The following is a 16,679-nucleotide window of genomic DNA, read 5'->3' on the forward strand; positions in this document are numbered from 1 at the left end:
TCCCCACACAGCTGTTTCCCAAGGGTTTTGATTTTCTTGATGAGAAGCAATGTTTGGCTTTTATGCATTTAGCTCATTATATATCATTCCAAATGATTTAATATCATGATTGGTATTATTATTAACAACAACTTGGATATATTTTATGTAGTCTTAGAGGGAATTATTTTGTGGCCTCTTTGAAATGGCTGAAATTAAGCACTGCAATTGTGTAACAGCTGGTTTGCCACCTTGGGTATGAAGACTTTGTGAGTGTTGTAAGAAGGTTCTAAATTCTGCTGAAGAAACACACTGAATAGCCTTGGGAGAGAGGGACAAAAAGCTTGATGTTGCTCCTTGTATCCCTTTGGTCTTTGTGCTACTTGGGTCATGGGGCAGCGCATGTCTGCTCTGTCTTGGCAGCCAGATACAACAAGATGTATCAGCTGCTTCAACTCGTGAATCTCCTGTTGTGTTTTTGGTGAAATGTGAATGAATACTAAATAAGCATAAAGCTTTAATAAATACTAAGAAGAGGAGATACAGCCTTTAAACTGATGAACATGACCTGCAGTACATGGCATTCTGGCCTGCTTACCTCAGGGTTAGACCTCTAGTTTCATCCTTCTATATTTTCATGAACAAAAGATCAGCTATTCTGTTCTTCCATGGGGAAATAGAATTTTAATTTCGCCTTCTACTTGCAAACCTTTTCTTCCTAACAGAACATCATACATTTAACGCCTGGTTTTATAAATAACGATTATCCTTTGTTATGGAGCATCATTTATACGGTGCTTGCTATGCCAGCTCTCAGCCCCATGAGCTCTGACAGTTGGACTGAATGCCATCTGCCACACTTGCAAACACCAACCGCCCAAAAAAGCCCTTGTTTGTTCTCATATAATCCTGCTGTGTGCTTGTTGTAGGTGTAGTTGAGAGGAGTTGAGAAAAAGGTCTGTTGATCCTGAACAAGGAACATCCAGAACGTTTTACTGTGGAATTTGAACTGCTTTGCCTGAGCTTTCTAATGCCAGACCTTTCTAACGCCTTCTCATTTTAGTGCATCATACATATGATTGTATCTTTTGCTTTTTTGTTTCCCTTAGTAGTAGATTGTGTTGAGATAATCAGAACAATCTACAACTCTCTTACTACACTACTAATAGTATTAGCTGCTGAACCTAAATTCTTTGTCATTAAGCCAGAGGTTGACTGCTTTCTGGAACTGGCACAGTTTTCAGTAGAACTTTCAGTTGAGGTGCAGTGTTTTAAAATGTCTCTTGAGATTGTTTGTTGTTGTTTTTTAACAGAGTATGCTTCTGCTGGCTCGCTGTTTGATTACATTAATAGTAACAAAAGTGAAGAGATGGATATGGATCATATCATGACCTGGGCAACTGACATAGCTAAAGGTAAGCAAGAGGAGCAGTGCATAATTAGCCCACACAGCTAGCAAAGTGCACAGCTGGAGATGCTTTCCTTATGAAGTCAGGAAAGCCTTCCTGTACTTGCTCAAATTAACAAAAAAGTCATCCAACCATATGTAAAAAAAAAAAAAGAAACCCCAGTCACAGCGCCTTTTAATATGTTCCTTGGTTATTATCAATCCAGAATAATTTATGGAATGAAAATGGCTTCTGTGAGCCAGTTTTACTTCTGGTTTGCCCCTAAGTCCCTAGAGGATAATTTTGCTGATGTAGAGTAATTATGAGGGAAAGTGCATAATTATCCTTATATTTGATTTGAATTGAGATGTTTAAGGAAGCTAAGGGCTTATTCTCAGCAAACATACTGAAATTCTCCATATAAAAATGCAAAACAAGTTGTTTTATCCATTGTGTTCTTTGTGACTACACAAGAATTAGTGTAGACTAATGAACAAACAGTAAATTAACATCTTGGGTTCCCTGTGTAGACACCACCTTACACTAAATAAGATATTAAAAAGCATAAACATTGCCCATGTAGATTCTCTGAATAATATATGAGCTTTGCTTAGTATTTTTATTCAAAGTAGATTATGGGAAGCTTTGCTTCTTCTGCAGCATGTCAACATGGCATACAGGTATGCCAATTCATAATGAGTGCAATTAGTGGGAACCAGAAAATATGACTACTGACACATGATGGCCATGCACAGCCTGCCTAACAAGATTGTTCCCTTGTTTTGTGTAGGAATGCACTATTTACACATGGAAGCTCCAGTCAAAGTAATCCACAGGGATCTGAAGTCCAGGAATGGTAAAGTAGCAAAACACTGAAAACACTCTGCTTTTACTTGTTAATGTAGCATTTAAATCTGTACCTGAGCTTTGTGAACAACTAGAACTAATGCACTGGCTGTCATAAAGCTGCTCTTGTTGAAGCCGAGAAAGGCCTGTTGACTCCTCCAAATCCTGCACCTGTCTGAGCTTTATTATAGTCCCTGGAGTCCTTCAGAGCACTGTGGAGTGCTCTTTCAGGTAGTGTCCTGCTGATCATGATTGTACCCATCTTACCATCTGTCAGATGTTGCGTGGGCACTCCTCACTTCATTTTTCTATTTGGAAAGGATGAGTACCGGGAAAGGCTGGTAGACACCAGACAAAATAGACTGGATAAGGCCTATTATTTCTTATCTGAAAATCTTGTCTTTACTATGGCCTGTTTTGATGTTTGACAGATAGTCGCGCTTTTGAGTAATATGAGTGGAACTGCACTAGTTAGTTTGCACTTGGTGGTTGACAACCATTTATGAAATTTGCTTTAAATTGCCTTTTAATTGAAACTTTTCTGACCACTGGTAGTGGGATAGGAGGGAAACAGATTTTAGTCATGCACATGGGGAGATTATAGTCAAGAAAAGTCTAGATCTCACCACAGTTGTAAGTTTTCTCCTTTTATTAATGAATCTTTCAGAGAGTTTCTTGTTAAGCATAACTAAATTGAGGAGGATGGAGTTTATCTGTATTTCAGCAATAGTCATGTTGCTCACTTTGAACTCAGTAAGGTCTGAAAGGTTTTGCATTTGTTCAGAGGCTTGCAGGTATTCAGCAAACATTATCTAAAGCCATTTAAAGAAGCCAGGACAATCACGCATATGTGCATCTTCAAGCGCTGGCTCACTGTAGGATAATTTTTCTTGATAAAAACCAAAGCCTTTTGCTGTGAAAATGTTTTGTCTTTGTTTCTAATAGCATTCTTGTAACCTATTGTTTTTTCATTTTCAGTTGTTATAGCTGCCGATGGTGTATTAAAGGTATGAACACGTTAATTATTTGTGGAGAGATGCTGCTTGACTCAGTATTTTGATGCCTAGTAAATGACATTGAAACTCTAATATCTGTTTATTTTTTTGCCAGATCTGTGATTTTGGTGCCTCAAGGTTCCACTCCCATACAACACACATGTCGTTAGTGGGCACTTTTCCATGGATGGCCCCAGAAGTTATCCAAAGTCTCCCAGTGTCTGAAACATGTGACACATACTCTTATGGAGTGGTGAGTGCCTCTCATTTCCCTGTGTCTAGTAGTGGCTCTCTAGTGTGACAGAATTTATGTGATGTAAGAGCAACAATTCTAAAGAACAACAAAAAATACCACACTCTTTTAAAAGACTGAGCCATAATTTAAAATTACATTCTTGAAAGCGAAAGGAAGAACGGTGCCTTGCCCAGTAAGATCCTTATCTGATTAGATTAGCAGCATGCCAGTGTGGAAAGTGCATGCTTTACCTCAGGTATTCAGCATATGTCTGAAGGTTTGCAGGAGCCACTGAATAATCTGCATCATAAATCTAAACCTGTCATTTTTTAGTGGAACAGAAAAGGGTTGTCTTGCGATAGGTGTGTAACAGGATGAAATTATTAGGATTCCACTTTCCATAAAATGGAGTGTTACTGAAAAGTAAACTGCTTCTCCATGCTTTATTGTTTAAAAAACCCTGCTATCATTAGTTGTGAGAATAGAGACTGCACCCCTTGTGTAGGTAGAGGCCTCATCTGAAAATCTAGAAAGACCAGCACTGATGTGCCATTTTTCTGAAGGGGGAACAATCAGTTATAGTTCGTCAAAATGTCAGGTTTGCAGGTACAGTAATGTCACTTATTTCACTCGTCCACAGTTAAATCCTCGTTTGGCTTTGCTCTGCAATACAAAATAGGCTAGAAACAGCCCTACTGTGAGCAGACCAATTGCATGCCTAGCCCCATAGCCTTTCTCTGACAGAGAATAGTAATGAATACTTTTTTTTGGGGGTGGGGAGGTGAAGGAAAGGATTGTAGTTGGGATTGTAGTTTCCATGCATATCTGAGTATTAACTGTTTTGGGGTTTGGATTCAGTGATGGGTGGCGGAATGAGGAAGGAGTTCTTTCAGTACCTGTCAAGCTTTGCCTCTTTAAGGGACGGGAGGAGATACATGTGGGCTGACGCTATGGTTTTAAGCTAGCACCTGTGGCTGTACATAGGTAAGCTGATGTCCCAGTGGAAGATGATTTAAACTTGTTGCCAAACGGTTGTTTATAGTGAAGAGAAAAGCAAAAAGAGAAATGATATGCCATTGCTTGCAAATGAAAGGTTTGCAAGGAGGGAGAAAAAGCCTGTATTGGCAGATTCAAAATGCTTGCTTGCTTAACTGAACTGGGTCACAAACAGTAAGAGAACATAAGCTAACAAATGTAAATGTTAATGTAAACTGTTACTGGAAGCACTCACATATTATCCACTGAAGGGCAACATTCCAGTTTCAAAACAAAGCAAAAACGTTAGAGGAGAAATTCCAAACATGGTCTTAGAGTTCAAACTGCTCACATAGTTATCTTGATTTGAACTGACTTTAAGTAATGTTCTAGAAGTGGGAGAAGGTAAGAAATTGTTTAATATCTTATCCTGTCAAGTATTAACAGAGCCTTGGGAACAGTATGTCACACATAGTTTATTTTTCCGTGTCCAGAAAGTAAGGATCCTTTGACAGCTCTGTGCTTGGAAGTAAAACTCAACTGCCCTCACATGAAAACAGCTCAGTATTACTAGAATATTTTAATGCTGTTATGTGTGTATAGTGCTACTTTAGTATGCCTAATAATATTTGACCCACATTTTTTAGTATATTGGTTTTGAACTAATGTATTCTACTGTGGGTAAAAACTTACGAATTCATAAGCAGTTAGGAATGAATTTGTCTTTTTATAACTCCAGTCTTGGAACACCATCGTTGAGGAGATACAGGGGTAGAAATGAAGAATGGCGGTAGCCCAAGTTCTCTGTTGATGAGACATAATGGGGTTATACCAGCAAGAAATTGTGCGAATATAACATTGAAAGTTGGAATCTCCCTATAATAAGTGTTAGACTGCCAGAGAATTAGCTAGAAAACAGAAAAATCTTAGAAACAGTATTTTTGTTTCTTCAAATTATTATCATCTAAGAAAACAAAGTTTAAAGAATCTCTTTTCAAAGTATAACACTTACCAGCAGCTTTTGTGCTAGAGAGACAAATCTGCTTTTCTTCAGTTAAAGTCCTGTTAACAAAGAACAGAATCCTTTCAAATGTAAACTAGTAAGATGCTAGGAATAGATACTCTGTTTGCAACATATGTTGCCTTTCCCGTGGTTGTCTTTAGTATCTTTTCTGCTGTCTTTTTTTCCTGACTGGCTTTTCTTTCTCCAAACCAGTCTGCGATGTTAAATATTCTGCTTAAGGTGTGCAAGGGCTTTTTTCCATGAAGCGTCCAAGTCCTTCTGCAGCCTCATAGGTCTGAATTGCTCCTCAGCTGAAATGAATTTTCCTCTTTCTGAACAGTTGCGCAGATGCTTATAGCTAACATTCGGATTAATTTGTCCTGCTCTTCATGAATAGTTAAACAGGTCCATATATTCTCGTTGAGATATATAGTAAATAATTTGTAATACTGCCATGAAATGTTAAAGCTAAATGTTCCAGATTTATTACAACACAAAGACACGTCTTACACTTTAGTTCAGCCATGCAGTGATTCTCCTTTTTAAACCATTTGCAAATCCATACTCTAAACAACAGACACCAAGTGTTCAAGTGATCAACCCAGAAATGGACTCACATGTCATTGTGTATGTTGCTCAAAACCGATTCCTTTTATATCTCTTCCAGATAGGAAAGTGTATGTGGAATGATAATGTTCGCTCTAAAAGCTGTCTTGAAATCATGAAGATATATGGTCAAAATACGCCTGCAAAATTGTCGTGCACTGCAAAACAAAACTGCAGTGTGTGCTTGTGTATCAGTATAAATGTGTTTAATTGTAGAAAGCTTATGTAATGCAGCTGAACTATTTTAACACTTAAAAGAACAAAAAGTAAAACCATTAATTGGCTATTGGTAGCATAGAGACTCCCTTTAAATGTAGCAGCTGTTATGCTCCTAGCAATAGCTCATACATTGCTTTAGCTATGAGAACATACGTTATTTATAGAGGGAATGTTGGCCAGCCCCAGGGGTTATCCCTTACTCTTTTTGAAAAGAATTATGGGATCTTTAACTTCCACTTGGATCGATGCAGAGAAGACTGACCTAATTTTGATGCCTAAGGGCAGTACCTCTTAAGAGAGCAACACTTTCTGCTCATGCTGTACTTCTGCTAATTTTGTGGCTCCTGACCCTCATCTGTGAACACTTTCCTACTGAGAAAATATTTCCTTTTCTCAGTGAAGATGTTCAGAGTTTTTCCTGAAGTTACTCATTTGGATGTTCCCTCTCTTATATCGTACTTTGAATCTTTATTGACTTTGCACTGGAGTGGGGGTGCGGTGGTTTTGTTGGTTTGGGTTTTTTTTTTCCTTTTGGTTATTGTCACATAGTTGAGAGGGTAAGAATTGAATTGCACAGCTGAGCTGAGAGAAGTGTGGGTATAAGCTTTTTCTGAAGACCATTTAATTCTTCTTCTCGGCTTCATGTATAGCATGAATATTCATACATTTGTCTCTCTGTTTCTCTGTGTGTAAAGAGAAGTCCAACATCTTCAGAGGCCACAGCTTACAAACCTGTACATTAAATGATCTTGCTTTGTTTTCCATCATTGTATCTAGCTTGGATGTTTCTCTGTGAGCACCTGCTGTCTGTCATCATAGGGATGTGATGTGATCAGGGAGGCAGGTGATCCTTACCATCTGAGATGGGAGGGGAAATATCAGTCTCAATTAAATTACACCAGAAACGGAGGATAGATTGATTTCCATGTGAAGTGAGCTGGGGAGCCAGCTCTAAAAATGAACAGAGTATATCTTGCAACAGAGAGGCTGGAGTAAGTCGGGTTGAAATGGTATTTCTGCTGCTGAATGACCCTGGGAATAGGAAAAGTCAAATGGGAATATAGAAGATACCCATTTGCTCCTTTTTTAAAAGTCTGATAATGCAATCATCCACCTTAGCTGATGATTCAGGGTAGCTAATTCATGAGATGGGGTTAAAGCTCCTATAAAACTGAATGTAAGAGACATGTTGGTGGTGGTACTTAGTTGCTGGCTGGGCTTAAACGACAGACAGAAAGGCTTTATCTGTACCATTGGCCCAAATACAAAGTTGGCATTGTTATTAGAATATTTTCTAAACCCATACAATTAAATACAAGGATTTCTGACATCCCAGTTTTGTATCTTTTCTTCTACTATTGGTAAAAAAATAATCCATTAAGAAAAACTCTTCATATTGTGTCAGATTGCTGTTTTTCTTTTGAACTATGTGCAGTCTTGAAGTGTTTTAAACTAGCACTCTTGGTTTAGGAAGGCAGTGATCTGTACAGGCCGTTAAAATAAACACTAAAGGTGTCATGATAAAGGAATTCAATGCAAATGTTCTGCACAAACTTGTGTGCATGAATGAAACAAGACAACCCTTAATATTTACAGTTTTCTGAAAGAGAGATAGCAGACCAGTAGAGTTTTCCAGCTCAGGGCTTTTGGAGACATTTAACTCGTATTTCATTATGTTCTTTGCTTGAAGATGTATTTAGATACTGCTCTGTCTGATGTTCAGACTTGAGTTTCTTCTCTGTGGTTTCATGGTACAGCCACACAGATGATGTGGTTCTTCAAGGCTGTTAAACTCTAAGTTAGATTTGGTCCAGAGGCTTTTATTTTAAACTGGCTGTTTTGTACACTCTTTTTTTGTCTGAAGTACATGGAACGGCCAAACTATTTCCTTCTCTTGCAGTTAAATTTCCTTCTCTACTGGTAGAGAGGTGATAATTGGCATTACAAATTGAGGTGCCTTTTTTCCTTCTAAAAGGAATGAACTGAGACAAACAGGGTAGTTGAATACCTCTATGATAGCTTTCCCCATATTTGTCTTATTCTCAGGAGAACTGACCTTTTACTTATTTTGCCAAGATACCTTTACCTTTACTAATCAGTCTTTTGACTCAAACAGAATTAGTCTAATAGGTCTACTCATGTAGTACCCTGTTCATTTGATTAAATGCCCAACTCTGCGTTTTTTTCTGCTTGAGCTGCATCTGCCAATATTCTTGCATTTTCTTTCCTAGCTGGCCAGAATCCATTCAATATGATATAGCTGGAATAAGCCTGGTGCTAACCCAAATAGTGAGGATATAGAGACTTGGATATAGAGTCTTGTATAAGAATCGTAATGCATTTGGTCAGATCCTACGTAAATAATGTCATAAATAATGTCTTTTCTGGTGTTATGCTTAGTATATGAGCAGAAGAAAAAGTCTGTATGTAGGTATTTGTAATGATAAGTATAGAAAGGTTCTGATTTAAAAAAAATAAAGGGGGGGGGGGAATAAAGAGACATTTTCAAGTGAAGGTACAAAGTGCCTGTTAATTTGGTTGAACTCCTGTATGTAGTCCCAATGGCAGAAAAACAAGTTGGATTCATTGACTTGAAGCCTTTTGGGTGATGCCAAACTCTTTTCTACAGAGTAGCTTAGATTCTTGGATACTGTGCTACCAAAATGCTAAAGGCACGTGAAATAGGAGAGCATTCCCTATTTAAGGGCAGCGTGTTTATAAGATATTGAGGAGAACCGAGTAATTTTCTATATGGTGAGGTTAACATAATTGCATACTTTGAGATAAGCAATTACAGTTTTGCTTGGAAAATTATATTTAATGTTTTCATATGCATACCATAGGAGCAGAATACCTTTTGGATCATATTCTGACTACTGAGAAACACTAGTTGCAATCATATAGAAATATTTTTAAATGCAAAATGACTACAAAGCAAAGATGTGTCTATTGGGGCTTAGAAGGAGAGGAGGAATTCATTGTCTTCCCAAGTTTCAACAGCCATATGTGAACTTAATAGTGTGCAAAGAAAGTAAAAAGCATTTTCCATGGCTCTCACAAAATTGCAGGCATTACACCCCACACAACCCAGTTTTTCATCTCATTTTTTCTGTGGAGGAAAAAGCGGAAACATTCAAATTAATTTAGTGAGAGGATCTTGCACACAAACACTGGCCCAAGTTCCTGCAAATGGAAACTGGTTGCCTGATAATTGGATACAGAATAGTGCTGTATCAAGGTTTAATAATGTATTTAAAATACAAAGTACAGAAATAAAAATTCTTTTCTTTTTTTCTGTTCCAGGTTCTCTGGGAGATGCTAACAAGGGAGGTCCCCTTTAAAGGCTTGGAAGGATTACAAGTAGCTTGGCTTGTAGTGGAAAAAAACGAGGTAAGACTACGTTTCTACATTCAGGTACATAGATCAGAAAACAGTATTGGGGTTTTGCAAAAGACTTTTTCATCTTCTTCAAATTGAAAGTAAGTTCACGCGTATGGAAAGATTAGCAGTAGGAGCTAACACAAAGGGTCAAAGTGATGTTATTCCTCATGAATGGACCCTTTACATCTAATTGTTGCAGCTTCACGTCGTGATGCTGTAGATCAAAAATTGTACAAGTACTGTACTAGTTTCTCAGTCTCAATTGTAAAACCTAGGGGTTTGTTCTTAGTGATGAAAGAAGCCATTGCGTCCAAGGTAGGGGAACAGTTTAACTCCATCTCCTGCGTTTAGGACATCTTTTTACTGGCCGGGAGTTGATATATCTGTAAGAGACCTTCAGCTACTTCAACTTAACTCTCCCAGCAGGAGTCACTATAGTACAAGAAACTGCCGCTTAGATGAAAATTTCAAAAATAAAAGAAGAAAAAATAGTTTTAAAAAAAGAGAGAAATTACAGTTTTGCCACCTACGTTCAACACTACATTGAAGATGAGCTCCTCACTGGTATCAGCAAGGCTGTGGCATAGCTGCAAGCCTCCTCATGCAGAGTCTTTCCATTTCAAAAGCACTTCAGTGGTGTAAACACCGTTTGTACAGTGTCCCCAGCCTCGCTTTTCTTCTTCTCACAAATTGAGGCTTTCAGTTAGTTGGACATGTGAGCCTATATCTGAACACGTAGTCCCTTGATATCAAAGACAGTAACTACATTTAAAAAACATTTAAAGTTGTGACTGTACCACACACAGACAAGCATGGAAATCCTCCACAAAGATGAAACCTCCTCTATCTAGACACAGTGGAAGCTTGGGAAACATTACAATGGTGAGGCAGTGGCTGTACAATACAGATTCCTATTATTCTACATAAACTGTTTCTCAGAAATGTTTCAGAGTTAAACAGAAGAGTTAGGTTTCCTCCTCTTAGTTTAATATTTTTTATTGTTTTTTTTCACACCCCACCCCACCCCCCTGTTTTTTCTTCTATTGGAGGACTCGATTAATTCCAGTGACTGATACTGTGATGTACTGATTAGTTGGAAGGGCTATCCCAACAGCTGAGGACTATGAATGTGGTCTTCTACAGCATTTATCAGAGCAGGAGGCACAAAGAGGCACTTTCTCCTAGTTTAGGAAAAGGCTCATACCTCATTTTGAAGGAGAAACCATAAAGCCTTCCATCAACAGTATTTGTTTCCTATGCCTACCACGTGCAGTTTTATGTAAGTAGTGCAGAGTAGCATTGGGAGTGTTACAAAGAGGTGTAGTAATACTCTGAAAGATGTCAGAGGGTACAATACACATTTCTCTACAGTTTTCTGGATCAAGGAACTGTGTAAAATGCAATATGAACAAAATGTGGACATGACAACTATTTTGCTCAAGGCTGAAGAAACCTAAGGGGTAACATTTTCAGAGACAGCCCTTTGTCAGCCAGGTACCACTAGTCTCTTGCTACCATCTTCATTGGAAGGGTGCCAGGGAGCTTAGGGGGCATTAGCACTTACATAGTTGTTTGGTTTTTTCCTGGCCATGACTTAGGGAACACACCAAGCATAAGCCTTGTAAAAGTCAGCTTTTGCGATTTTCCTTCATAGTTTCTATGTCCCAGAGCAAGTGTGAGGGTCATGTTCTGCTCTCAGTTCAATCTGTTGACATTGGTGGTGTTGCATGGTTCCAGTTCGCAAAAGATTTCAATCACTGTTGAGCCAGTCCTTAATTTTTTGCACTGCAAACCTCTTGTTAAAATCAGTGTGGGACTGAGGCCAAACCGTAATTGCATAGAGTGAAAAATCCCCCTTTGCAAAGCCTCAGCCCAACAAATGAAGTGTATTTTAATTATTCTGCATGGGTCTTTTTTTGACTCTCTGCATAATTTCAAAGTATTATTTTTATTCTGGTAGAGTTTCTATATAATTATATATTTAATACAGAAAAGAAACATGAGAGTTCAGATTATGCTAGGCATGATCTCATAATAAATTACTACTGAGAAACGTCATCTTTATTATAAGATGACACTTTTGGAACCTGCTACCTCTATATTACATGACAGATAACATTCTGCGCAAGTGAGACACACATAAATGGTGACTCCAACTGATTTTCCACCTCCTGTAACAGTGAGGGTTACAAACAAATACTGTAGCAAGACTACCCAGTGTATTTTTAGGCTAATGATTTAACCAGAGATCAAGCACCAGTACAATTTGTTTATGCATTGCACAAATTTCTGTGTATTTCTTGCACATAAAGCTTTGCACCTTAAGGTATTAGATTATTGTAATAATCATACTCCTGCAGTGTCCTGGCTCTGTATCTCATGTTTTTGTGGTTCAAATGCTTATGGAGCAGAATTTGTTAACTCTTACTTTGGCTGCTGTGGCTTGTGAGGCTTTGCAGGTCAAGTTGCAATAGTATAATGGTACAGTTTGCCACAACTTGCCCTGCATTGCTTCTGAAATGGCAGCAGTACGACAGATCAAGGGGTCTTCCTGGCAGGCTTGTCTGAACACAAGTGTAATACCTGGTTCTCACCTGTTACAGGACAAGAAGCCTTTTTTCCAGCTTGACCCCTCTTATATTTGGCCTCGCTTTCACTGAGGAACTGTTTCTCATCAATGTAATTTTTTAATTTAGTATGAACATCTGAAGTCATTTAACTGCCTTAGTGAGAGCAGAGGCATCTCCTTATATGTGTAGTGCTGTTGGGATGCACATTTAAATCAACTGGAAAGGCTTCAGTATCCGTATGTGTGTGTATGGGAAGGGATTTGCTTTTAGGCTTTCCAGTCTGGAGGCAGAGTCTTTAAACTAAAAGTCCTCTAAGAACAGCTGAGTGAATCTTTTCACGGTTTAAAACTTGCAGCAAAGCAAACCAAACAAACTTCAAACTAATTCTCTGTAGTCAGTGGTTCTGGCTATAACCAGCAACTCCTTGTCTTCAGTCATTATGAAGTATTTATATGAGTTCACTGTGCTCTCTGAGTGCTTTCTGAGATCTGCATGTCCTCATTAATCCTTCTGACCACAGGCTTATGAAGTCTCTTGTGTCATGTAGAGCTTTACTTAACTCTTCGTAACTCCCTTATTTTAATATATATTTCAGCCATTTGTTATATCAGAAGTGATTATAGTATTGTACGGCTGGATCATCTGTGGGGGAGAAAGGAGTTAATGCAGGCTATGCATTATACCTATCTTGACAGGCATCTTGGAATAGCCTGCAGTGACCTGCACAAACTATTATGTTTTAGTATTAAAAGCTGTTTGACTCGTTTTTACTTGTCTCCAAGCTTTCTTAAGGAACAACATTTGTGCATTTGTTCTATTCCTTCCTTATAGGTCAATTAATTGTGTATCTTGCTAGTGTTAGTAATCTGATTTTTTTAATATTTCAATCCTCAGTTTTTATATTGTGTTAAAAAAGAGTGTTTTAATACTTCTAATTCCATTGCTCTTACAGGAAATCTTTTAGTAGCAGCTTGAAGTGAAATGCTTCCAATAACTGGTACATTCTCTTTCCATTAGAGATTAACCATTCCAAGCAGTTGTCCCAGAAGTTTTGCAGAACTGATGCACCAATGTTGGGATGCTGATTCAAAGGTAATTTAATGTGTGTTTGATTTTTATACCACCACCACTCCCACCCCGCTCCTTGTTTTGGTGAGTGTGTTAGTGCTTCTTTGTGGGTCAGTGCTAACTGACCATTGATGCACACTGATAGACACATTTCTTCACAAAGATAGTTGAGAATGTCTTTTTTTTTTCTTAAATGGGCTTACATATTTATACCTAAATGTCTCTCTCTTTTAATCAAGAGTTAATTGTGCTACTATTAACTTACCTGACAACTAAAGACAATGATAGTAAACAGGTGAGATAGCAAGGATGTAATCATTTTGGAGCAAGAGAAAGATTGTTCTTTTCTATTTTCTTTCAGTAGTCTTTCTTGGATGTATGTGAGCATTACATATTTCAAGGTCCAATTTTGATGCCTTCGTTGTCTTGAAAACATGTAAAGTTAATCCATAAAATGTGGGTAGGAACAGCAGTCTAAATTAACATTAAACCTTTCCTAATCTTTTCTGTTTGAATGATATGCTTTATAATTATTATACTGTAATAATATAATGATAGAAGTACTGTAATGTACTGGTTAACTGTGCAAACACAGTAAAAATACAAGTTAAAGAGCCAAACCACTGTCACTATTAACCTGCCCCTGCAAGAATAAACTGAAAGGGAAATTAAAGAGAGTATTTAGTGAAAGCTTTTGTAGATTATGGGAGTTACCTTCTTTAAATGGACTCTGCTTCCATCCTGGTGTATATAAAAATGTCTGGAAATAGCCTGTGAGCATCCTAGCTGTATTAACAAGGATTAGCATCTATTTCCTTTGCCTATGAAGGTATTTGAGAGAGCGAAGGATAGTTAAGGAAAGAAAATTATGCTTTTTTTTCTCAAGTCAGGACACCAGGAAGAACTTCATTCCTTTAAACTCAGGAGAAAGTTAGCTACTACTTCAGAGAGACCAAGACTTATCCCAAGACTGATTATAGCCCTTAGATGCTCTAGAGCTAGAACTTGTTATCACCAGAGAGTAGCCATAGAAGAATAACATGAGAAAGGAGATTTCCCCTCTTTGTCTCTTTCTTTTAAATGTCTTTGTTTTTAAGTGAGGTGTTGCTTTCCTACAGAATGGATATAGAAGGCTGAGATCCATTATCAACATGTGTTTTCTATGTGAACACCCATTTAAATGCCATTCTCTTATTATCTCTATCTTTAATCTCTCCTCAAAAGGGAGAGGAGAAAAATGCTTTGGGTCTTTGAATATACAAATAGGCTGTGTAAGTTCTAGGCCAGTAATTACTGAAAAGCACTTTCCAGTGGCAACTGCGTATCTTTAATAAGTACTCCCAAGCATCAGCATCACTAACAAATACCACAGAATAAGAATTATTTGAGCTTCTTTTCTGTAACTGCAGCACATACTAGATCAGCTCGCCCTCTGCCTTGCTCTGGCCACACATATACATGTCCAGAAGGCTGTTGCTGTTTTTCAGGGAGAGGGAGGGATCTGCATTTTTTAGAAGAAGGATGCCCAAGCAGCAGGCTGAATTCTATCTGCCTGAATAATTCACCTGGGTGTGGGCTGGTTCCTCGGAGCACTGTTCCCAAAGGAGTCTCTGATGTGTGTAGAGAGTGAATCTCATGTTATATGGGTTTTCCTGGCAGTCTGCTCTTTGCTACTTTTTCATGCAGCTTCTCTTCTGTTAAGCAATTATAAATGCTTTATTCACATGACTGAAATAGAGTAATCTCTGGTCACAGTTTAGGCATGTGACTGACTTATTCTGTCACACGTTCGGAAAGGATTGCTACTTGCAGCTCTCAGAATGCCTTGATAAAGGCTGTGTGGCCAGCATGAGCCAAAAGATGGAGCACACTCCTCTAAAATACTGCTCTGTGCAATGTTTCCTTTTTGCCAGGATTAGCTTTAGAAAATCAGGTAGTTGATGCATGAATAAGTTACTGAAGGTCAAGCAGGGGTGAGCTTGAGGATCTCAGCTGCTCTAAAGCAATCGCTAAGGTACACACTTCTAGCCCACAGAAAGCATGAAGTATCTTTAGTGGATTACCCCTGAGAAAAGAGGGATGTGCATTTACTGTAGGGCTAAGGAATGCACTTTAAGAGCTGCTGCAGAGCAGCACTGCTTACACTGTAACTTCCTCATGGGAATGGACAGAGTTATTAACTTTGCTTTGAATTCTTAAGAATTTCTTCATATGTGGCAAAAAGTGTCCACAGTGCATTGCTCAGCATGGAATTTGTAATAGTAGTCTTTATACAGTTCAAACTCTGCTAGTTGAAAGAAACAGTACCCAGTCTGTTCAAAGTGTTCTACTAAAATGTTAATTACTAATTGTTTTAAGTCAGTAATTATGAAAGAACAATCTCTGTGGTAACTAAGTGTCTTAAATAACTACTTCCACATGTTAAAATCCCTACCAAACAAGCTGCTTTTGCTTGGGTACTAGATAATTGTGCAAACAGGGTCACTCATTACTGGTGCCTTTGTTTGCTGGGGATACTTGCTTTTGAAACACAGGTGAGTGGTTCTTTCTCATTTCATCCGTTCACTCAGTTTATCCCCACTTTAACATCAAAAATGTTTATAAATTACTGAATCTTTTAATGGAATTCGGAAACCTGGAAGCAAGGAGGCAGCAAGGAAGCAAAGGCATATGGAGTAAATATCCTGGTTTTGTGCAGTGGAAGGAAACAGCTGAAAACATTAGCCAGAATTATTTCTAGAGGGACATATATTTTAAAGATTTTTGTGTGAGGCATCACAGATATAAAGGGAAACAGTTTTCAAAGGCAACTTATGCCTCGATATTTTAAGCATCTCTCATAAGGACTGACTCGAGATGCCTTTCTAGAAAGTGCTAGGCACTCATCCACCAAAAATAAGACTTTTTTCAAAAAAAGCTGCTCAGCTTGGGCTTCCAGTTTCAGCAGTTGCTTCTTGCCAGTTTTAACCAAGCTGTCAGACCGCACTTAGCGTGCATGTATTAAATCTGAAATTATCCTTGCCTAGGGGCAAGAAACCAACAAAACCCACATGGCAGAGCAGGCTTGTGTCTTCCTGTCAGCTTTGCCTTCAGGGAAAGCTGGTACCTGTAAATCTGGCAGCTACAAAGCTGGCAGGGTGGCTGGTGGCTGTTCACAGAAATTGCACAGCCGGAGATGTTCAGGCTTTGTCAGTACAGCATGACTGCTTTGTTCCAGCTCAAGTTGCACAACTCAAGAGTTCCTTTGCCTGTAGTGTAGGACCCAGAGTGTTTGTGTTGCTGAGGAGTCTCCCAGGTCAGTTGGTGCTTTCACCTGTGCTTAGTAAAACCCTGGTTTCTGTCATTGTCTCCACTCCAGTTCAGTGTTGACTGTATCACTTAGGGTCGGCCCTGCCCTATCCTTTCCAGTACACC

General features: G+C 38.5%; 1 protein-coding gene across 2 annotated transcripts in view; it reads left to right on the plus strand.

The window, feature by feature from the left end:
- The window catches only part of MAP3K20 (mitogen-activated protein kinase kinase kinase 20), a 90,819-nt gene that overhangs the window by 33,133 nt on the left and 41,007 nt on the right, over positions 1-16,679 (plus strand). For both annotated transcript variants that reach the window (XM_057423809.1, XM_057423810.1), the window contains exons 4-9: positions 1,293-1,394; positions 2,158-2,223; positions 3,192-3,220; positions 3,324-3,461; positions 9,550-9,636; positions 13,215-13,289. In XM_057423809.1, coding sequence (XP_057279792.1) covers positions 1,293-1,394; positions 2,158-2,223; positions 3,192-3,220; positions 3,324-3,461; positions 9,550-9,636; positions 13,215-13,289 — 497 coding nt within the window. The remainder of the gene's footprint in view (positions 1-1,292; positions 1,395-2,157; positions 2,224-3,191; positions 3,221-3,323; positions 3,462-9,549; positions 9,637-13,214; positions 13,290-16,679) is intronic.

This window comes from Pezoporus wallicus, unplaced genomic scaffold, assembly GCF_028554395.1.
Source record: "Pezoporus wallicus isolate ANWC-B61680 ecotype Strahan unplaced genomic scaffold, APGP_CSIRO_Pwel_v1 contig_1181, whole genome shotgun sequence".
In the NCBI taxonomy this organism is placed as follows: domain Eukaryota; kingdom Metazoa; phylum Chordata; class Aves; order Psittaciformes; family Psittacidae; genus Pezoporus; species Pezoporus wallicus.